At 30.5% G+C, this 23,715-nt stretch overlaps 3 protein-coding genes across 11 annotated transcripts in view; 2 read left to right on the top strand and 1 right to left on the bottom strand.

Moving 5' to 3' along the window:
* The window catches only part of LOC127282397 (dihydropteridine reductase), a 115,914-nt gene that overhangs the window by 12,947 nt on the left and 79,252 nt on the right, over positions 1-23,715 (top strand). The window lies entirely within an intron of this gene.
* The window catches only part of LOC127282398 (glucose-induced degradation protein 8 homolog), a 116,997-nt gene that overhangs the window by 14,336 nt on the left and 78,946 nt on the right, over positions 1-23,715 (bottom strand). The window lies entirely within an intron of this gene.
* On the top strand, positions 219-23,387 carry LOC127282383 (transmembrane protein KIAA1109 homolog). 8 transcript variants are annotated; one of them, XM_051306573.1, is made up of 47 exons: positions 219-372; positions 1,188-1,493; positions 1,566-1,709; positions 1,776-2,095; positions 2,159-2,522; positions 2,580-3,070; positions 3,137-4,560; positions 4,622-4,908; positions 4,976-5,279; positions 5,343-5,657; positions 5,718-6,084; positions 6,146-7,843; positions 7,903-8,107; positions 8,182-8,564; positions 8,644-8,805; positions 8,896-9,021; positions 9,618-9,756; positions 10,213-10,452; positions 10,566-10,825; positions 10,893-10,922; positions 10,992-11,295; positions 11,355-11,750; positions 11,830-12,339; positions 12,399-12,814; positions 12,924-13,362; positions 13,445-13,698; positions 13,768-14,453; positions 14,529-14,689; positions 14,778-14,974; positions 15,265-15,494; positions 15,585-15,803; positions 15,869-15,940; positions 16,020-16,352; positions 16,439-16,640; positions 16,707-17,089; positions 17,162-17,574; positions 17,660-17,989; positions 18,075-18,386; positions 18,495-18,687; positions 18,759-19,024; positions 19,291-19,572; positions 19,657-19,845; positions 19,957-20,163; positions 20,332-20,355; positions 20,719-20,849; positions 20,924-21,114; positions 21,201-23,387. In XM_051306573.1, exons 2-47 carry the CDS (start codon positions 1,244-1,246, stop codon positions 21,418-21,420), a joined length of 15,069 nt encoding a protein of 5,022 aa, XP_051162530.1. In that variant the 5' UTR covers positions 219-372; positions 1,188-1,243; the 3' UTR covers positions 21,421-23,387. The 8 variants fall into 8 exon arrangements, with proteins under 8 accessions (XP_051162530.1, XP_051162533.1, XP_051162529.1 ...); XM_051306576.1 differs by having other exon boundaries at positions 14,778-14,986; positions 18,759-18,988; XM_051306572.1 differs by having other exon boundaries at positions 14,778-14,986.

Here is a 23,715-nt window from a genome sequence, read left to right as displayed (position 1 = left end):
AAAATACTAAATAATTCTAAAAAAATTATTTACATATTAATAGAATAAATAAATTTATTTAAGAAATTAATATAAAACATTAATTTAGATATGAATGATATTAATTAATCTATTGGGGATATTATTACCGTTAAAATATATTTGGCGCGCTTGTATAACTTACGATTTTTTTTTCTACGCATGCGTATTATTTGTAAAGTCAGTTAACTTCAGTTTGTAACACACACACACACACATGTTTGCTCCACATTTGCTCACTGCTCACACCGAATCATTAATAGTAAATTTACAAATATGTGGGTGTAGTGAAAAGTTATAAACATATAAAAACAATGAATATTAGAAGAAAAATACAATTTAAAATAGTTAGAGGTGCATAATTTGTTTTATACAATGTGAATTAATTAACCGATGTGCAAGTGCTTTCTTTTCGTAATTTTAACATTTCAATTTTTCTATATTCAAACAATTTACAATAACAATATATAATTTGTCATTAATTATTAAAAAAAAAAAATTCTTTAAATAATAATCCGAGAGTTTGTCATGATAAATATAATCTCAGGGTTTTTTTTACAAAAATTTCAATTTGATCGATGAGTGTCAAGTATTTATTAATTAAAAATAGTTGAAGGAATTTAAAGAATTTCTTATCACTTATTTAATGACTCATATTTATTATTACTGTTTCTTGTATTAACTTAAAAAATCACTATTAACATTTATCTGACATATCTTGAAATATTCTGGTATTTAGTAATTATAGGTTATGTTTTGATATTACTTTGAAATTAAATTTTGTCAAAATAGTTAAAAGTTTATATATATATATATAGTTATTTGCTTTTTAATTTTTAAATTTCTCTTATTTTTTATTGTAATTGTAACAATCATTTAAAATAATCCTGATTTATTTCTGACAAAAATAAATTAATTTCGAAAAATTGCAATTAAAATAGGGTCATCAAAATAATATGCAATAAATTTCATGACTTTGCATTTTTATCTAATGGAAAACAATAAATGACTAGCAAATGTTTATTTCAAGGATTTAAAAAAATGTTCATTCTTTATTTTGTTAATATCATTTGTTATTCTATTGTTTTCATTTTCTTAGGTTTTCTTTATTTTCATGATTGTTTCATTATTTATAATTATTATGATTTTAATTTTATATTTGATTACAGGTATAAATGTGTATGATTGAATTTTATTTAATTATAACTAGAAGAAAATAATCATCATGGAGGAGACATTTTACAATTCCACACCTCCATCATTTTCTAAAATTGCTCCAGCATATTGGAATTATTCGGATCATGTTATGTTGGATGACATTAAAGTCGATAGCAATTTTATTTGGTTGCTTATTTCATTGGTGTTAGCAATAATTTGGGTTTCTTATATAACATTTTATAATAGTCGAGTTATCGGATATATTATAACAAGATTGTTAAACCGATTTGTGATAAGAGATGGTTACGTTAAAGTTGGTAAGAATCAAGTGCCAAAAAAAAAAAAATAATTACAGTATTTTATAATAAATTATTAATTTCTTTTTTCAGGATCATTTACATTATGTGCATTAAGTGGAAAAATAATGTTTAGAGATATAGCTTACACTACGACTGATTATAGTTTAAGAATTCAGGATGGATGGTTAATATTTCGATGGTGGAGAAGCTACATTCCAAAAGATATTTCCGAAGGTGAATATTTTTTAAAAATTTGGAAATTTAAAAATATGTAATTATTCATTTTTTTTTCTTTTTTAGATTTCTCGCACTCTGATACACGTCTATCCGTTTTGTTAAATGGCTTTGAACTACATGTTTATAATCGCTGTCAAATGTATGCACAATTAGAGAAAGCTTTTGGCCTAACGCCGCAAATGTTTCAAGACATTGAAATACATAATGTAAATATTGACGATCGTGATGCGGAATCAATAAGTAATACAGCAAATGAAACGCGACAACAAATTAATGCAATGGACGTTTCACGGCACGTTGATAATATAAGAAAACAAGAAGCTCACGTAATTGCCAGAACGTGGCGTGATCTTATTCCAGTTATTAAATTAGATATTTGCACTGTAAGTAATTTTTTTTTCACCCTAAAATTTCTTTTTATTTAAAAAAAAAAAAATTTTTTTCAGGGCCGATTAGTGTTTGGTAATCGATTAGTACCCACAACATTATCGATAACAGTAGAGGAAGCACACTTTATGTATTCAACAAAACCAGCGGCATCACGTCACGATCATTTTATGCATTTCACTAAATGTAAAGCGGAAAATTTCAAAGTTATTTTAGCACCAAGTCCCAAATACACGGGAATGTTGGATGATCCCCCAAGATATATGGGAGAGGGTTTTGTTGTTTTAAGTTCAAATAATATTGAATTCTATTATTATATGGATGAACCTGGATTTGTACCGGATCATCCGGAAATGATTCGATTGGCAAATGGAGATATGGTTGAGGCGATGCCACCAATTTGGGGAATTGACATTAAATGCGGTGAGTTGCTTTTTGAAAATAGATTTAAAAGAAAATTAATTTTTATTAATTTTTTAGGTAAAGGAACAGATTTCAGTTATGGTCCATGGGCCGATCGGCAAAGGGAACATTTATTTAAATTCTTCTATCCAAATGATTATCAACATTTAAAAGTTACAAAATCTCCAATACCAGGGGAAAAAAGACAAGTTCAATCGTTTGATATTCGTTTGTCGACATTAAATGAAGCGACAATTGATATATTATTTAGTAAAAATCGTGAAACAAATGCCGTTCACGTTAACGTTGGCGCTGGTTCATATTTGGAAATAACAATGCCATGGATTGTTTTACAAGATGGTTTTACGACAAAAATTACTGGACAATTGTTACATCTTGAGGCGACGACAAGTCTTCAATATCGTAGTTTAGTCGAAAGTGAAACATTGGAATTCAGTGTTAAATGTCATTATCCAATAAGATGGAATGATCATCAAGAGTGGTCATTAAATTTGACTGGTTGTAAAGCAACTGCGAATCTAGTCTACTCGCACAAAGAATTTTTTCAGGTAGTTTATATTTAATAAATATCAAAATTATAATTTACAATTCTTACTAATATATAAATTTTTCAGGATATGATTAACGATTGGGCGAGTAAAGCAAGACCGGATATTTTACATTTTGTGCCATATACTTGGAAAATAAGTTTGATAATGAAAGAATTTGAAGTGATAACAATAAGTAATGAATATAATTGGATTGATTGCTCATCACAAAATCAAGAGAATGCACACATTGCATTTTGTGGTGAATTCTTTGATATGTCATTTGATTTGCCATTCACGGATTATCTACCAGTGACAATACCATTACGTTTTTGGCTTCAAGGCGAAAGTGTTGATCTTGCTTTCTATTTACCAGAGGTGAATACAAATCGTGTTGTTTTATTGGCATTGAATAAAAATGCAAAAATTTTAACACGTGACGGTACATGTAAACCAATGTCAGAATTAAAACGTGGTAAAAAATGGAGAAACGTTTGTCAAAGTGGATTAGGTTGGGTTGATTGTTGGTCAGTGCCAATAGCAGCTGTGAGTATTAATTATATTTATCATCCATGTCCACCATTGGGACCAACGCCACAAGCAAATATAACAACACCTGAGAAAGAGGAAATTCTCCTCTCGCCAATGCGTATACCAAGATGTCGAAAATCACCAGGACTTCATTGGACGCAGGATGGAAATCAAAAATTTGATCCACAAACATTGACACCCGATAAAGTGAGTCTTGATCTTGAAATTGGACCATCGGTTCTTATTTTAAATGGAGCTCTAATACGACATTTTGTTCATTTAAAAGAAAATATATTTGGTGATTATCAATCATTTACGGATATGCAACAAACTCGAACTACCTCGACTACGGTATCGGGTGAGAAAAATAAAGATAAAGACGCTCAAAATAGTAGCGTAGAAGCATCCGTTGAAGAAGAAGAAGCACGTGTAAAAGCATTTGATTCACGTGATTATCGTCCATTGGAAGTTACTGTTGGCATCACTATACACGATATTCAAGCGCATTTAGTGAAAAATTGCAATGACAATGATCCACCGTGTCCTATTATTTTATTGGAACGTTTTGGATTTGAAATGAAAAAAGGCTATAAGGAAACGCAACTTCAATTATTACTTTCACCGGCAATAATGCTCCTTACTGATAATGTTACAAGACCCAATAAAGAACGACATTTAAATCAAGGACATTTAATGCTCAGCGCATTACAAGTGAGAGGACACGCAATGTTTAGTAGCGAGGGTCGAACATTAGATCAAGAAACATTGGAATACGCCTGGATGATTGAGGTACAATTGGGAAAATTGAGTGGCAAAATTACATCACCACAATTACATCATTTAATTACATCGCTAGAAACTTTTCTTCTAATGGCAAAAAATTCGGAAAATAGTTTACGACCACCCGATCTTCCTCATCATTGTCATCATGGTCTTCCACCATTACAATGTCCTGATAGTAATCCAGACAATCATTATCGGTAAATATTTACTTATTATATTAAATAATTTTTTTTTAAATAAATTTCTTTTATTTTCCAGTTGTCCAAGTTCTGAGGATATCAAATATAGAATGACGAGGGTCTCAATAGACGCCTTGGATCTCTATCTTCAGGAATCGGGAACAGCGACACAATTTTGGATTTCGCCTATTCGTGTCTCAACGTGTAATTTACATGGACAGCAGGTCAAATCGGGAGTGACTGGTGTTTTACCCACAGTATTAATTCGTCAATTTGTTTCAGCGTCTGGTCATTTTGCTAATACAAGTAATACAAATACAACAGGCAGTGGTAGATCGCATAATAACGCAAGCAGCAGAATGTCAGGTATTTTAATATCTAAAAAAACAAAAAGAAAATTAATACTCTAATCCAATTTTTTTTTTTCATCTAGGAGATGGATCCGATATTTGGCTTGAAGTCGGATCAGTATCATTGGGTCCAGTTGTTATCGAAGCTGCAATTTCACTTCCAACTCCCGAGCATAATCTTCATTTGGTACAAAATAAATATTTGAGAACACATGACGAATCGACAAAACGTCTTTGGTTTCTTTGGCCTCAGGAAAGTGGTGTTAAACCAACAAAATGTGGATGCATTGGCGGTTGTGTTTTCTTTGGTAACAATAAAAATGGACAGAAATTCTTTAAACCAAGTTATCATGATCTTCACGATGGAATTAATATAGCAGCCTATCGGTTAGTATTTTAAATATTTTTTTATTATTCAAAAATAAATTTACAAAAAATTTTTTTATTTAGAATTTACGAAGCTGGAAAGGATAAAGGATTTGGTCAATCAATATTGCACGAGGGACAATTAGTTTTCCACACGCCTCCCTATAGTTTACAGGATGTTACACTTCAGGATGTTTGTCATACTTCGTCAAATTTAAAAGTACCCGGACAAGATTCATCGAAAATTTGTGTGGAAAGATCAAGATCCGTTATTGATCACAATAAAGATTCAAATGATGAAAGTGCAAGTATGAAATTAAGTGCAACATCTGCAAGTCCTCTCACTGGTAGTTGTGATAGAAAATCACTGGGTCGACGTTTTTCTTACACTTCCAACAGGTATAAATTAATTTCACCTTTTGATTTTGTCAAATAAATATAAAAATTCTATTTTACCAGGGGATCAAATATAAGGGACGTTCCATATTCCCGATTAGTTGATGCAAGTCCAATTAGTCAATTGCCACAAAAATTGGATTCGGATTCAATTCTAAATACCGAACGCAGTAAATCAATTCTCAATGTTCCGGAAATTGAGACAGCGCCAAAAAGCAGTGTCTCTGATTCAAAACTTGCTGTCGATTATTTTAGTGTACAAGAAAGTGAATCATTTCAACAGACTAGTCCACAATCATGGAAAATTATTACAACAGAACCAAGTCCAATATCAACACAATTCAAAGGAACTGAATCAATTGTCAATGTTTCTGATTCACATCATTCACTTTCAGCTAAATCAGATTCAGATGAAAGACTAAAGCAAGAGGTAAATTTTTTTCTTCACAATTTCATTATTTTAGTTTATTTCAATAATAACTTTTTCTCAGGTTCAACGTACAGTGTCAATGTCATCGGAGAATCATTCGGAGGCATTTTATTCGGCTGATGAAGATACAAGTCATGGTCTTGGTGGAAGTCGTACACCAAGTTTACGTCAATCAATTATTGGTTCGGGTCCAATTTTAACACGTAACGATAGTATGAAAAAGAAATTCTCCTCTGATTTATCAATTGTTGAAAGTTCAGCGAATGTGAATTTTATAACAAGTGAAAAAGCACACACATTAGAGAGAGCAAAACCACAATCGTTAAATGCAAGAAAAAGTCCTCGTTTACCTGGTAATATGACAACATTTCATAGAGATGTTGAACCAAATGAAAATGGTCTTCTTCACGATTCATCTGATAGTCATTCGGTATCATCGACAAGTTTCATATCGGCAGTATCGTCACAGGAGGATATGACATTGGTTAATTTACATATGCAGGTTAATAAACCAATTGTTGATTCACCATTGTTGATGTCAAGTTATGTGAGTCATTTAACGCAAGTACGTTGCTGTAATTGGAGTCAATCATCATTGCCAAGTGGTGGTGGTGATGCTTTTACAACGCCATTATTTCAACCAACTGAAGATGGAAGATTAGTATACGTTGGTGGTCGTTATGTTCCAAAATATGAGACATTAACCGAGGGATTTACAACATTAAAAATGATCACACGAATTGATGGTTCACCAAAAGCGTGCTCATCAAATAAAACACCAACACATCCCTATGTTTGGGATAGCGCGACATTAATTAGTTCCGAAGGTGAGGATGATAATGCCACACATGATGAGGAAGAACTTCTTGCAATGCAACATGAAACTGGATCACGAACAACAGTTATTGTGAAATTAAAAGGCGATCTTGATATAATGATAAGTCCAATGGTTCTTGAATCACTTCAACGATTTATTGATGCAATAACACCGACACTTGCCACTTTGCATCCACTAACAATTATTAATCACGTGCATAATGAATGTATCGGTAAAGTTGAGGATGCAAATATTTTGAAACAAGATCAAACACTTTCTTATTGGAGTCAAGTGCAAACAAGCTCAAAACGATCAACTGCTGAAAGAAATGTAAAAAGTGATAATGGAAAAATTGCTTTACAAACAAGTGTCTATGAAGAAAGTATAACAACACAAATTCAAGGTAGTATAACATTGCCAAAAATTAATATCACATTACTTCAAGCATCAGTGGTTGAGGAAATTATTTCATTCTCAGCGCTTGACAATATTCGTGATCTCACTTGTGTTTCATTGTTTGCAATTTGTTTTGATGAAGTTACAGCGAGATTTTATCTTGGTAAACAAGCACGCGAAGTGGTGCAAACATTTCATAAACCCGCTGTTTTGCCTAATCAAAAAAAAGTGAATAAAATAACAAAAGCATTTTTACCGGGTCATAGAACAGCGGCTGTTGTTGCCGATATTGGTGGCGGTGAAACTGTTTATATTGAAACATCAGAAAAACAACAGGAGGAAATTATTGTCACATTAAATATTGGTAAAGTACATTCACAATTACGTAGATTGAGAAATGAATCGTCAATTTTAAAAGATGCTGTTATCACCGCAATACCTGGACAACATTCAAAAGTTTTATTCACCTGTACGAGAATTTCATCGCCTTTAAAATGCGTTGATTATTATCTTCAACAGCCATCGGAGGAAAAAGAAAAACCAGGGGTGAGTATTTAAAAAAATCAAAAATAATTTTTATTAAATTCTTTTTATGATTATTTAAGGCAACTGAGGAATTTACCATTGGAACTGGAGAAGATAGACTTGGATTTATAATGTTCGAATGTGGATTTGAAGGTATTAAGCTAAAAGTTGCTAAGAGATCGCAATTCGAAAAAGGCGAGAACGGAAGCGATGAGAAGAAAATTGAAACGGAAATATTGTACAATGATAGTGTTAAGAGTCAAGATGAATTGGATAATTCTACTCGTATGTATTTATTTTTTTTTTTGGTAGAAAACTATTCAATTTGATAATTTTTGTAAATTTAATTTTGTTTTTAGCTTTAAACGCGGAAATGAATGATACAGATCAGCCAACAACGCCAAATACAGCTCAAGTGAATAATAGTGCGACTAGTAATAATCTCGTCGCAAAAACAACAAATGGAAATACTGTTTCTTGTGTGATTGAATTAAAGACAGTGTGGTTTAATTTTGCCGCACCTCCACGTACGCCAATAACAAGAAAAATTGATTTTACAAGATTAGATTGGAATTTACTTAGTACAGCATCGCCAGCAATAAATGCCTGGATGAATCCAAGTAATCGATTTGCAATTCAAATTATTAATATGTTTCGAGCAATGTATAGAAGATCGACAGCTGTTGTTGCTTGTTTAATGGCTGAAGCTTTAGATATTCAAGGAATTCATATGCCAGCGAAGGTAAGGATAAAAATTGTTACAAAAATTTTTTTAATTCTATTTTTTCAATTTAAAAATATATTCTTTTTTTAATTCAAAGAGTCGATATGGAAGACTCACGCCACTTGCCAAAACTCTTCAAGAGGATCCGTCTTGTCAATTATGTAGCGTTTTACAAAGTTACGTAATACTCACCGACATTTTTATGATTGAAGAGAATCTTCACGAAGTCGATTTGCCTCTTTTATCAACCCTTCGTCAGGTAATAATCTTAAAAAAAAAATTTAAATAAAAATTATTAAAAATGATTAATTTTATTTCTCTGTATTAATTTATTTTCTATAATTTTTAGGGCGTAATTGTTTTGAGCCGACAATGGAAAAACGTACTTTATACACCATTGTTACTGGAACATAATTATAAAACAAAACATGTTAAACCTCTTAATGTCACTTTTGCTGTTTCCGATCCTGATGAGGTAAAATTCATTTTTTCTTCTAATCTAATTTTAAAATTGATTAATTTTGTTTTTAATTTATTTAAAACTAAATTATTAATTAAAAAAAAAATTTTTTATTCAATAATTTACAACAAGTTGGTTAAAATTCTCTTAGGATATCAACGAACAATATATAATCGAGACGGATGAGGAGGAATTTCTAAATTATAAGAGGAGTATGGACATTTATGACATTTTATTTCTAAAAGTCTAGTAAAAATAGTTTTTTGTTATTTAAAAACGTCATTGTGTCCGCTTCTCTATTTCATTTTGGGGTTCTTTGATAGTTTTTAACATCATGTTTTTCAAAAGAATTTTTTTTAAATTCCTTTTTTTGTTATTGATATTTATGTGTATAATAGAAAATCGTTTCTAAAATCGCTGTGCTTTTAACATCTCATAAATAACACATGTTATTTAATTTCAATTTTTTTCAATTTTTAATAATAATATTGCTTAAATTTAAAATTATTTAATTATCTTTTTTTTTTAAATTATACTTGAGGCAAAGAAAATAAATGTAGGTATTAGTATCATGAATGCAAAAAAAAGCTTTGCTTTTGCCTTTTACACAGGAAAATTTACTCACGGACGGTGAAGGTAGTGCAGGAGACGTTGACGATCAGGAAGTCACTGACGAATGTGCTATGCTGATCCATACCGACAACTTGCACAAGCAAAGCCACGCAAAAAGTGGAAACGATAAAGCCTCAGGTATATTTTTTTTTCGTTCTCTTAATTCAAGCTGCTTTTTTTGAAAAAAAGACGAACAATCAAAATTTCACCACTTTTTTTTAACAAATATATTTTTTTAATGCACCAAGTCCTTATTATTAACAAACTTTATTGCTTTTCCTTTTTGCATATATGATTATGATAAATAGAAAAAATTGCTTTGTTTTAGCTAATTATTTTTTTTTTAACATTTGAAAAATTAAATTTCATTGTCAATTGAATTCATAATTCATTTTTAATAAACAAGATAGTAGTGCTTCGAAATATAATTTCGCGATAATTTTTGTAGTTGTAATTTCCTTTTTGGCTGAAGATGGTTTTGCCGCTTTCTATTGTGGAATTGTCTGACTAAAAAAGAAATTAGTGAAAATTTTTGTTTTTTGTATTATAAAAAAAAAAAAAAAAAAAACTTGGCTTGCTATATGGGAAAACCAGGTGTTTGTGGTGATGGTTTGACGGTTCCGGTAAGCTCTCCTCGCGGGAGAGATACCACTCCTTTATCAACACCGGTACCAGGACCGGATTCACTAACCTCTCCCTCTCCACCAGTAGCTCTTTCAAAAAAAGGAAGATCACTCCAGCCCACACAAGTGCCTGTTAGTACTCGTGCCAGTATTGTCTTTCCATTGCTTGCAAGTGGAGGATTATTTAATCAACCAAAAGAACCTAACATCAGTGAGTAATGCATAGAATTTAGAACTGTTTTTTAATTAACAAATAACAAGCACGTAAATAACTAAATAGATAATTTAAAAAAACAAAAATTAAATTCTTTTAAAATTTATTAGGCTACGGAACATTGCGAGAAGAGAAAACACCGCAAATTTATGTTTCACATTCACATCAACTTGGATCAAATCCAAGTATTTATTCCGGTGGAGGAGGACATGGAAGTCAACACAGTACTGGAAGTTTGGATCAAATTACATCGCCAACTGGTTATCATTCACGAGGTCCAGTTAATGCCGGTGAAGACTTGTATAGTTGGATGGCGAAACAACAGGAATTTATCAAGGAGAATGATAAGAGTCACTTGAAAGGAAATTGGGTATGATTTTTTTTTTTTTATCGCATCTTGACAATTTGGAATATTAATTTATTTTTCATTTTCTCAGGTCTTTCGGACCGAGCAAAAAAATGTTAAGGTACTTTTTTTAAAAAAAAAGGGAATCAATAGGAATAACATAATTTTAATAAATGTAACAATTTTTCAGGACTCAAAAATTAATACAATGACAACTGACGATACTGAAGATTCTGATGTTCAAAGCCGGCCATTTCTTTATCCAATGAAAGATTCTCTAAGACTATTGGATGCTCATTTAATTTTCGAACCACTTTTATCGTCATTATCTGTGATGCCACAACAAATGCTGTCGGCAATTGGATCCAGTAATTTAAATAATGTTTCATCGTTAGATTCATTAGGTTCAAATTTGTCTCTTGTCGGTAGCATGGAGACAATGAGAATTGATATTATTGTCAGTGAATTTGGTAAAATTACCGATAAAAAGAAAGGTAAATTTCTATTATTCTAGTTTCATTTTTTTTTATATATTTAAAAAAAATTTTTTTAGGAAACAAATATCCAACAAAAAAAGGTGGAACCAAATTTCATTTAGACATACCGCCAGAGACACCGGCATTTTTGTGTGAAAAAATCGGTATCGATGTGGATATTAAAAAAATGGCCGATATGGCTGTTGACGATATGATACAGAAGCAGAATATTTTATATATTTCACGTGGTCAATTAAAAAAGCACACAAGTACGATTGTTAATTTTAGTTTAAATATTCGTTATATTAGTCAACAAGTGAATATGCCACTTTTGAGATTGTTGCATCAAATCAGTAATATGTATCAAAATTTCAAAGAAACACAATTAGAACTAAAGGAACAACAGCCTGAAATCAAGAGAAATAATAATTTAACCGTTCATAATGCTCCAACAAAAAATGGATCATCATCGAGTAAATATATTTTTTTTCTTCCTTAAAGATTCTTTAATTTTTCTATTTGTATATTAATTTAATTTACCTTTTTTTTTAGCATCCGATTTACATGAACAACTTTTAGTTGGTGGTAAAAAATCCGATGAGCCATTAAATCAGAATAATTTTGATACACAACAAAAAGTGACATCACCATCGTCAAGTATACGATCAAGACCACAAAGTTTTGCGCAAAAATTACGAAGCACAGGAAAAAGTGTCAAAGGCTATATTAATTTAAGTGAAGGTGTAATAACACCAAATTTCGGTGTCAGTCCAAATGGTTCGGGTCTCGATAAATTCAGTATTATTTCGGAAAAATGTAAAGACTCATCAAAATTAGCGCCACGTTGTTGGAAAACAATTTACTATCTTCTTGATTTATATGCAACAAAACCTGAAACAAAAACTGTTGCACATCGTTTTTCCGTACCAGCTGATAATGCGGAAAATTATAATAAGAGTGGTAAAAAATATGAGGCATTAAACGAAACAAAAGACACGGATATTGAGAAGGGAATTAATGCCGAGAGTAGTTCGACGCCAATTCCACCGCAACGAGAACTGAGTAAGTTTCTTTTTTTGATTAATAAATGAAAAAGTTACTAGTATTTGTTTTTTTTTTAGATTTAGTGACTGGAGAACGTACAAGATTGATAATATTTGGAGTGGCGAGAATTCATCGAACACGATTATTGGCGACATTAAGTGGTTTAAAACTCGAAGCGGAAATAACGAGTTTACACGCAAGTTTAACGTGTCGAAAAAAATCACGACCAGCGAGTCTTGAATGTAGTTTAACGGGACAAATTGGACGAACGATGATTGTTTTATTGGAAGGTGTTGCTCCAAGTCAACAGACAGTGGTTAAAGTCACTGTGGGAAAATCACAAGCTTTATATTCAAGTGTTACCAGAAAACAAAAGGATAAAAATAGCGGTTTATTAACTGTTGGCGCTGTTAATATTGACATTCCACAGCATCCGGTAGCATTGCATGGAATGATGACCAGGGGTAGTAAACAATTATCTTCCACCCTACAGGTAAATTACCAAGTTTTTTTTTATAATTTGTTTTGTTTTAAAAATGTTTTTTAAATTCTTTTTTAAATTTATTTATTTTTTTTTGTTAAAATATGATTTTTTTTGCCAGGAATTGAGAGTAACACGAGCGTCATCGAGACTTTCGCGTGGACAACAACAGGAGGAGGCTGACGGTGCACCAGGAAGTCCACATCAATATCCACCGGCACCAACAATAGATGTTGAGAAGCCACAACATGTCTCGGGATTATTGGAGCCAATTGTTATGCAATTTCATCTTATTTTACAAAGTCTCAGTATCACCGCTGCCTTATTGCCATCACTTCAAGCACAATATAAAATGGATCAAGTCACTAGTTCTGGTATAACTGGTAGTAAGGCTAAATTTACTATTGATTTACCACAACATAGTTTGAGTTTCACTACTAAATTACAAGTGACCGAGGCAAATTTACCATCGGAAGCGAGTATTGAACTTCCAAAAGTTCATGTTTCCGCTGAATATATTCAAGACGGAGGTAGCAGTTTAAATGACAGTAAACTTGCCGGTAATTCTTTTTAATAAATAAATTAATTTTAATAAGTGTTTGATAATTAAAATTAAATTTAAATTCATTTTTTAATTTCCAGATGGTGTTGTTTTGAGACAGGGAAGCTATTTGAGCGCAAAGGCAGATATTGGAGTATTTGAACATTCATTATCAACTGATTTATTGAATCATTTGGTATTTGTGCAAAAAGTATTTATGAGAGAAGTAAATGAAGTCGTGCAAAAAGTTTACGGAGGGGAAAAACCTGTGCCCCTGTGGCTTGAGGACGAAGAACCCGCATCAACTTCTTCTTCGCTGAAACGATTCCTATTCACTTTAATTATACGAATCAAAGTAAATAATCAATTTTTCACACTAAAAAAAAAATTAAAATTTTTTGCTTAAATTTTGCTTTTTTTGCAGAGAATCCAATTAACAGCAACGACACCAACAAATTCGGCAGTGCGACTTGAAACAGGTGCCGTTGAATTACAACTATCGAATCGAGTGCAAAATGTATCTGGTTCAACGCATATGAAATTATTTGGTAAAGCACAAGTTGATATAAATTTAAGTTTAGGACAATTGTTGAAAAATGTCATGTTCGAGGAAGCGGAACCGGAATTTCAACAATTTGCATTTTTTAATACACGTGTTGGTCTACGCAATGCATTTCAGGAGGAAATGGCTGAGGATGAAGCAAAAGAAGTTGTATTAATAACATTGAAACGTCCATTAATTTATATACAACCAATTGCTGTTGATAAAGCAGTTTTAGTTTGGTTAAATTATAAAAATGCCTATGAATATTGGAATGAAAAAAGATCGAATTTAAATAAAGAAGTATTAACGGCAACGCAACAAGTTTTTGAAAAAGTTCCATTTGGCCAATTAACAAGTCAATTGAGTGCACCAAATTTAGGGACATTATTTTTACAATTAACTGTCGATGATATGGGAATTTGCATTCCATTAAATTCACTGCCACCAAATAATTGGGGAATGAGTCGTGGACTTTATGATGGTGAATCACGTGGCGCTGTTGTTATTACATTAGAAAATACAAGTATTTCAGCATGTAGCAGTGGAAGTCTCGTTAGTAAAGGACGGTACGTTTTTTTTATTCCTTAGGAAAAAATATCTAGTTTTTTTTAATTTAGAATTAACATTTTTTTTATTTTCAGATTTGTTGGTCTTTGTCTGAGATTTGCAGAAGATTTTGAAACATCTTTAGATGATTGGAAACCAGATATGACGGATAATAATGTAATGAATCTTTGTGTTGTTTCTGAAGGGACTTATGAAGTTTGCAGTCGAACTATTGCACAAAAACAAGATAAATCCGGTGTGATATTAAAATATATTTTTAATTATTTTATTTATTTCTAATAAGAATAATAAAAATAAAATTAATTAATTTTCATAAATTACAGATAATGCAAAATGGTTATTAAATGTACAATGGCAAATGGAAGGTGTTGATATTCATTTGGATGTGAGTGTAGGTAAACAATTATCAGCATTGGGTCACACTTTAACGATGTTGACAGGCTTTGAAGAAGACGATCCTCATGTTTCATTGGATTATGACAGTGACGATGGAGATCAACCAAACAATAGCACGAGCCAGGTTAAGAAAAAAGTATGGTTTCGTTTTCTTTTTTTATTTTATGTATTATTCGTGTGACGTCTTCGGCTTTGGTAATGTACTAACAAAAACTGTGGTGTCTTTTTTGAAACTAATCTAGAAAATAATTTTATTTCCCCTCTAATTAAATTTAAAAACTTTTAATTTTCTTTTTGTGGATTATTTTATTTAATAGTTTTGAATTTCTATTAATTTTTAAAGTTAAGTTAAGTTTTTGTTAAAGTTAAGTTTAATAATTTTTATTGAGTTTTTTCGTTTTTTTTTTCTAACAGGAAAGCATTTTAATGAAAAAATCGAAAAATTGGACAGACAGCTTACCGGCATTTGTGTTTGATCCGTCACTTGACGCGAAGAAACGATCAAAATTAATTGAAAAAGAAATGAACGAGCAAGCAAAAATTATAAATGATCTACGATCGTTGGGCGCTTCTCATGGAACAATTGAACAGGAAATGAAACGTTTACACGAACTCGAAGCCATGGTTTTCAAAGATTTCCGAAGGTTATTATTTTCTCAAGAGTTTAATTTTAAAAAAATGATTTTTATTTAAAATAATTAGAAATATTAAAAAATAATTTTCTCAACTTTTAGGGACATGATTCAAAGATTGAGAAGACAGTCTGTTAAAGCATCGGGAATAAAGGGGAAACTTGGTTTGGGAAGTAAATCAAATGCATATCGTTCACGATCATTTATCGTTCCATCACCAACTCCAGAACATCAAGTTGAAAGTCCAGAAGATTTAAATGCTGATATAAATTCCGCAAATTCTGCAAGTTATGAAAGTAGTCCCAGAAGTGGTCCAAGTCGGTAAGTTCAAAAATATTCCTTTTTTTTATTATTCATTTTTATTTTTATTTTACAATTGTTTTTAGATCTGCATCGTTGAGAGTTAAAGGACTCAGTGGACCACGTGTGACATTCAGTGATACACATACAATGTGCAGGTATTTAATAATAAAATATTATTAATCTAAATAATAATTTGTTCGCAAATAGACAATTCATGTTTTGTTTTTTTTGTAGGCAATCTTCATTGCCAAGTGCAGGCTCAGAATTAAGTTTACCCGAAGGGGAACTTAATTGGCCCGATACTATTGAAATTGAAGGTGAACAAGTTGAATTAAGAAAAAAACATCGTGACATGAGTGTTACATCGAGTTACGATAGTATGGAAGGAAATGCGCCACTTCTTGATTCATTTGGAAAGGAACAAACATCAACGACATCATCGCCACATATCGTACCACAAAAGCCTCAGGAGCCTAATATAGATTTTGAACTCGATGTTAAAGTTTTAATTAATAGCGGAAAATGCGTTTTACATACTAAAGATCCAAAGGAGGACGAACTCAAATTGTAAAATTTTTACTAAAATATTATTTGGAATTTTTTTTTTAATTATTAATTTACAAATAATTGTAATTAATTTTAAATGATTTTAGATTAACGAGAATGAAAAAAGAACGTTCTTGCTCTGGTGGTACATTTGAATTCCAGCCAAGTAGTCCCAGTAGTAGTAGAAAGCATCTAAGCAGTAAAGATAAATCAGCAACTACAAGTTCAGCGAGATTAAGATTCGTTCATCATGCGAGCGTGCCTTTAGTAGATTTGACCATTTTTCACATTCCAGGATTAGATGTTAAGGTACAGGGATTTAAAAAATAATTTTTTTATAATTAAATAATAATTTAATATCAATTTTTTTTTTAGATACATTATGAGTCAAAAACACTTCCTGAAGAACCAATTTCACCGCGAATTGCAACTGATCAAAATATATTAAATCCTTTGACGTCGAATTTATTGAAAAAATCAAGCACAAAGAAAGCCAGTCTTTTTGCATGGATGACACTACAAAGTATACCCGAAGAAACAATTATTAGTCCGCATATTCTTGAATTTCTTGAACAAACACTTGAGCCAATTCCAAGTAAAACGTCATTTCACAGTGGTGGACAAACAAATGCAATGTTTCCCCTTGAAAATATGGATAGTTCCTCGTGGGCCGTTTCTGCTGCAAGTGGAAATTATGTTTATTCTAGTTTTCCAGTCGATGTGATTGTTTATTTTCACATGCAGCCCTCCACTTTTAGGTATATGAATTATTTTAACAGGAAAAATTTGTTTTTAGAGCATTTTTTTTTAGATTAATAATTTTTTTGTAGATTTTCATGTTTGCCGGTATCGAGAGTGGAGTGTATGTTACAATTACCATCGCTTGACATTGTTTTTTCCTCGAAACGAGCTGAGGAAGAATTGACTGAATTCAAAGAATACAAGACAAATAATAATAATGCGCAATCAATGGGAAAGGAGGCTGGTTCAGCGACTGGTGGATTATCAGTGACTGGTTGTCTTGCTGATTTTTCCGTTTATATATTTCACCCCTATGGTGGTGGTAAAAAATCAGGATTAAAAGAGGCCCAATGGTCACCATTGTCCGATAGCGAACGTAAAGACTCACTCAGTATTAATGTAGAATTTGTGAAATTTCATTTGTCAAGAAGTCGTAAACTCAATTTTCCCAATGAGCAATTGAAGAAAATTGATTCCAGCCGAGCCGTTATTCGTTTTTCAAGTGAGTTATTATTTTGTATTATAAATTATTTAAAAAAATTTTCGTATCTTGATTTTTTTTTAAATAAAACAAATTTTTTTTGCAGCTATTGTTGATATTGGTTCAGCGTCGTTTAAATACGATATGCGTCGTTTAACGGAAATTCTTGCTTTTCCAAAAGCATGGTATCGTCGTAGTATTGTTCGACGTTTATTTTTGGGCGATTTAAGTAGCAGTGCAGCATATTCCGAAGGTGATGGTACACCGCCTTTAAATCAAGAGGAGGCTGTTATGGGAAGTTCATTGTTAAAACATCACGAGAGACATGGTGCAGATATACTTTCAAAAAGTGCTCCCGAACGTAGTCCAACTTTAAATCGAGATAAATTAAGACTGAGTCTTGAAAATGATATACCAAAACATGCGCGGCTAAAAGGTGATTGATTTAAAAAAAAAATAGATTTAACAAAAAAAAAATTGTTAAATAATAATTGTAAAAAAAATTAATTTTCTTTTTGCAGATATTGGAAGAGGTTGGAGTTTTACTGCCGAGAAACAAGCGCCATCAGAAGTGAAAATGAGAGAATCAGCATGGGAAACATTGGTTTTGTTTGCAATTAATTTTACACGCTTGAATGTTCATATGAATATGGGTAACGTTATGGGTAATGTTTCTTGGATGACAAAAGATTTTCGTTCTGATGGAAGATTATCGATTGGAAGTACAGGACATAAAAATTTGTACATTGGCGTTGGACTAGGTGGTTCGAGTTTAGATGCAAAAGGCGGAATTGTCGGTGGTATTATCGAACTGAGTAAAATTGACACATACAGTAAGTAAAAAATCTTTTTCAATTGTATTCAATTTTTTTTTTAATATTAATAATTTTGTTTATTGTAAATTTATTTTGTTTCTCTATGTAAAAATATTTTTTTTTTAGTACACATTCGAGAAGAACCGGGAATTGAACCCGATCATACAGTTGGTTTAAAGCTTTTTGCATTGGAATTGCGTCTTGATTATATGGGAACGAGTGTTTTAATGAGCCGTGTTTCTTCTCTTGACGTCACACTTAGGGATGAATGGAAAATTAATAGAAATAATAAAGAGGACGCTTTTATGCCAACAAGAAGGTTTGTTAATTTAAACAAAAATTAAAAAAAAAAATTTTTTATTTAATTAATTTCTATTTTTTGTATTTTAGGCCAGCAATTATTTTCATGCACGGCGATTTAGGTTGGGATCAATTACAAATAATGATCAGTAAATCAACAACTGCTGATCTCTTGAAAATGTTTTATAAATTAGATGAATTTTTCAGTCAACAATTTAAGAGTAGTAAACGAGTGTTTAGTTCATTGCAACCACGACATCAAAGAGTTAGCAACAGTAGCTTTAAGAAGAAGCAACAAAAGAAAAAATCAACTACCGAAAGTAAAAATCTTTTGGAAATATTTGAAATGATTTTCGGTAACGTTTTTTTATTTTTTTTAATTTGCCCAAAAACAAAAATTTTTATCTATTTTGAAAATAATGGTAACAAATTAGAGTTACATTTTTTTCAATAAATGTAACTATAAGAAAACGTTACTTTTTAAAAATATTTATTTAATTTTGAAATTTTATTTTAAATTTACTTTCAATTCATAGTTTTCTTTTTTTCCGTATTTTTATTATTGTTTTTTTTATTTATTTCATTGCTTTCGATAATTAATATAGTTGAAATTTTTATTAAGGTCCGTGGACGATGAATCAGACGGCAATTTCAGATGCACGACATCATCGTCATTGGCAACGTGTTTTGGCTCAAGTGGCTGGCCTTCAATTAGGAAGTTTAAAATTTTCTTTACCATCAAATGGAACCGTTCTTGGTGGTACAATGGAATTACATGGATCCAATATCAGTCTTGCTTGTTTTCATGGGATTAATTTCAAAAGTAAAAATTGGGCTCTTTTTTCCATGAAGGAACCGTGTATTAGTTTTGCCACTGAAGCTCAAGAAATACCGAATGTCGAATGTAAGTTTATTTTTCCTTTTTTCTTCTTAATTCAATAAAAAAATTTAAATATTTATTAATAATTGACAAATAATTACTTTTCAGCGCCAAATACATGTGACGTTCATATAGTTCAAACTTTAACGATAAGCTTGGGTCAACAGCAAGAACAACACGCTAGACATCATTCAATGGCAACAGTTTGTAGGCTCAGTAGAAGCGTTTTATTTCCACCACAATTTAAAACATTACAGGAATGGTTTCATTATGCGTTCGCGAGCAGTGAGATCGATGGTATAAATTCTTTTTTTTATTTCATTTACAGTAAAACCTAGTTAACTGGGACTTAAAACTCGTCTCATATGAACAAGTTTGAGTGTAATTTAAATAATTTTTTTTTTACAGCTGTGGATCGATTCCCGTGTGTTGAACGTGAAAGAACGGACAGTACATCAGAAAGTACGAATCCAATTCGTGGAAGAAGTACATCAACTGCTTCTGGCAAATTACAGGAACATTCACACACAAGGGAAGTGATATTTGCTCTACCCTCATTGCAATTGCACTTAAAAACAGAACATTTACAAAGTGCAAATACACCCGATGTTATTGGTGAGTTTAAAACATTTATTTTGAAAAACGGTAGTTAAGTTTTTTTTTTTTGTAACTCTAATCGATCACCTTTTAGCTTATCTGTGAAAAAAATGATAGTCATTAGATAATTTTTTTATTTAAATTTTCTACGGTATTCTGCAAATATTCTTCTCTGTATATTTTTAGGACTGCCTAAACATATTTTATATAGTAAGTACTATGAAAAAATGAATTGCACCGGCTTTAATAGAAAGTTGAAATTTATTTTCATTTATTTTTTTGTTAGTAAACGCGCATGATGCAAAAAAAAGTACGATTTTTTTTTATATTTTTCCTCATGTGGAAAATTTATTCGCATGCAGTTGATTTGCATTATTTTTTCCCAATTATAATAAAAGGTTAATAGTAATATTATTTAAATTAATTAACTTTACAAATATAAATTTCAATTAATTTAAAAATAATATATATTTCTGCAGATTATTAATTTTATTGGCATTAGTTTTTTAATTAGAAAATTTCATTTCTGATTTTTTTGAATTTTAAATTAAGAAATAAATTTTATTTTAAAAGGTGAAAAGCCACTGGTGGAATGCAGTTTTATTACCGAATTTGAGGATCATATTTTCGTTACTGTTGATGCTGAAGCCTTTTTCTTTTTACATGATCTTGTTACTTCTTATGTGAAAGAAAAAGAACGAGTGGTGAGTATTAAAAATTTCTCTTTTTTTAATCAAATCAAAAGAATTTAATTTAATTTGAAAAATTGAAATCGTAGAATTATGGAGCAAGAGCACATAGTCCTGAGGCGCAAGAAAAGAAAAGTACAACTACAAATACAAGTACATCGAGTGCGTCTACAAATTCTGAAGATGAGAAGAAACGAAAACAATATGATCCTACCGAGATGTTTGTAAAAGATTGGCGATCGTACAGATGTAAAACATGGCATCTCGAGCCCACTGTTCGGTAGGTATTTTTCATTTATAAAAAAAAAAACTTTCAATTAAAATTAGAAAATAATTTTCATTAATCGATAATTAATTTTTCTAAAGATTACTTTCATGGGCCGGCAAAAGTATCGAACCATATGGAATCGATTATATTCTACAAAAATTGGGTTTCTCTCATGCACGAACGACAATTCCAAAATGGATTCAAAGAGGATATATGGATCCAATGGATAAAGTTCTCGCTGTTCTTATGCTACGAATGGTTTTGGCAATACGCGAAGAACCCATCGAGGACAAAGAGCACAAAAAAGAAAAATCGTGAACCTATCAATAAGGATCTCAAATAAAAAAAAAAAGTATACAGAAGAGGAGAAGAAAAAAAAGTCTGTATGATATTCATTTTTGTGATATAACGTCCAAATTTTCAAAAAAAAAGAAAACTAGTCTCTTAAAAAAAAATTGCTTCATAAAGAGTCATAAATAGAAATCAACGACTGTGAAGCTTCGATTCACATATACATATATATTTAGTGTTCAATATTTATAATTAAATATAAATATATATATATTATAATTATATACCGAGAAGAATAGACGAGAAAAAAAAAGAAATATATATATTAATATCATCGAAAAAGTGATAAATATTGATCTAATATTGGAAAAGGCATCGTAGTTAGCCATTCCTGAGGAATAATGACGAAATAAAAAATCGTCGATCTTTCTCGTGATGCAATTGCGTTTTAGATGAATGTGATATGTTACAGTGCAAATTTCATATTTCTAGCGGTATATATATATATATATATGTGTGTGTATAATTCGAGTATATGCATATATGTGATTTATGAATGAACCTAAAATGAATGTCGAAGCAAAATAATAAAACCACCCAAATGTGGTTCACCGTGTCTTTATCATATTTTACTCTAAGTGTCACAAAAGTAATTAGTACATTATTGTATATGTATATATAATCGGTGGAAAGAGAATTTAATCCCTAAACTAAAAAAAAACAAAATCAGAAATTTTTCGATTTTCCGGAATTTTCTCTTTTTAAAAAGGAAATTAATTTTGATTTATTATTCAATTTTTATTTTGTTTATTATTCGGATAATCGTAAAATGAAGATTTATAGAAAAGAAAACACTTTGTTGTAACGTGTAATTAACTGTTCTTTTGGTAAAAATAATTTTTTTAACGTGCCTCGTTTTTATACACAAAAAAAAAAACAAAATAGTTAATTGTGAAACGACAAAAAAATCTTTTTATCTATAGAATAATTATTCGTTACATAAAAACTGCACTTTGTAAAGAAAAAAAAAAAAATTAATAATGGTGCTACGGTTTATACATAGGACATCGAATTATTTATATTTGTTTATTTTAATCCTATATACATATATATATATAGGTATGACAGCATATCAATAAGTAGTGAATGATTTTTCCAGTTAAAAAAAAAGAGAATAAGATTTTCCTTAAATAGCTTTTGCATTCTTAGCGCAAATAATAATTGTGTTCGAAAACACATTTTTTTCGAAAAACAAAAAGACATTCACGTGTGTATTCATAATATTGAAACTTTCTTTCCAATACTCAAATTATTTCTCATTTTAACATAAAAATATATTGTTTTTTTTAACAATTATTATCAGGAAAAATGTACCGTTTTTGTTTCATTGAGAAATAATTAATTTTAAATTGTTATTATTAATTTATTTGAACCATTTTGTTCAAAATAAGCAAAAACACATTAGATTTACAAAATGAAAATTTTTGATTAGTTTTAATTTAAATTTACGTAATTATATATTTTTTTAAAACTTATTTTCTATTGTATTATATATATATTTTTTTAATGATTTATCATTAATTTACTTTTTGTGTAAAAGCAACAGGGTTTTTATGAATGTTTTTATAAAAAATAATTTTTATTATTTAAATGTAATATTAATAATTAAAGTATAAATAAAATAGTCTTTGATTTATTAATTAGGAGAAAATGTAAATAATAAATTAAGCAAATTTTTAAATTTAAGATTTGTACATGATTATTTAAAATATCAGGGATACTCTTTTTCTTAGACCAAAAATATGTAATAGTGTTTTTGCTAATTTTAATCAAGATGATTGTTAATAGATTTTTTTGCTGAAAGTTATTTTCATTTTCTGCGTTTTGAAGAAAATTATTCGTCATTTACAGTAGCAAAATTATAAAATCGTATACATATTATACATATTTGTTGATAATTTATGATAATAAATCAAGAAGCAAGTTTTCTGATATTCGTGTTTAATTTTTTTTTTAAGTTTAAAAATTTGTCAATTTCCCGCTTTTGATTTGAAAATTTTGAATTTGCCCGCTCAATTTCAAACCCACCGGAAGTGTATATTCATGTGATTTCGCCCTTATGGCGGGAAATGTCGCATCAGTCGCACAAGATGCGCGGGAATGCATGTTGGTCGTGAGTCTCGTTTACGTATAGGTGTGTACAATTTTTATAATCGGTGAGAAATTAAATAATTTTTTATGCGAATTTTAAAATGAATAGTGCGTGATTGTTTTTGACATTAAATACACAGGTATAGTCTTTTATTTAATTGTGCGTGTGAT

The sequence above is a fragment of the Leptopilina boulardi genome, unplaced genomic scaffold (genome assembly GCF_019393585.1).
Source record: "Leptopilina boulardi isolate dan_hultmark-lab unplaced genomic scaffold, ZJU_Lbou_2.1 LbouV2_30, whole genome shotgun sequence".
In the NCBI taxonomy this organism is placed as follows: domain Eukaryota; kingdom Metazoa; phylum Arthropoda; class Insecta; order Hymenoptera; family Figitidae; genus Leptopilina; species Leptopilina boulardi.
The sequence above is the reverse complement of the archived record's forward strand: the minus strand, read 5'-3'. Positions and strand labels throughout refer to the sequence as shown.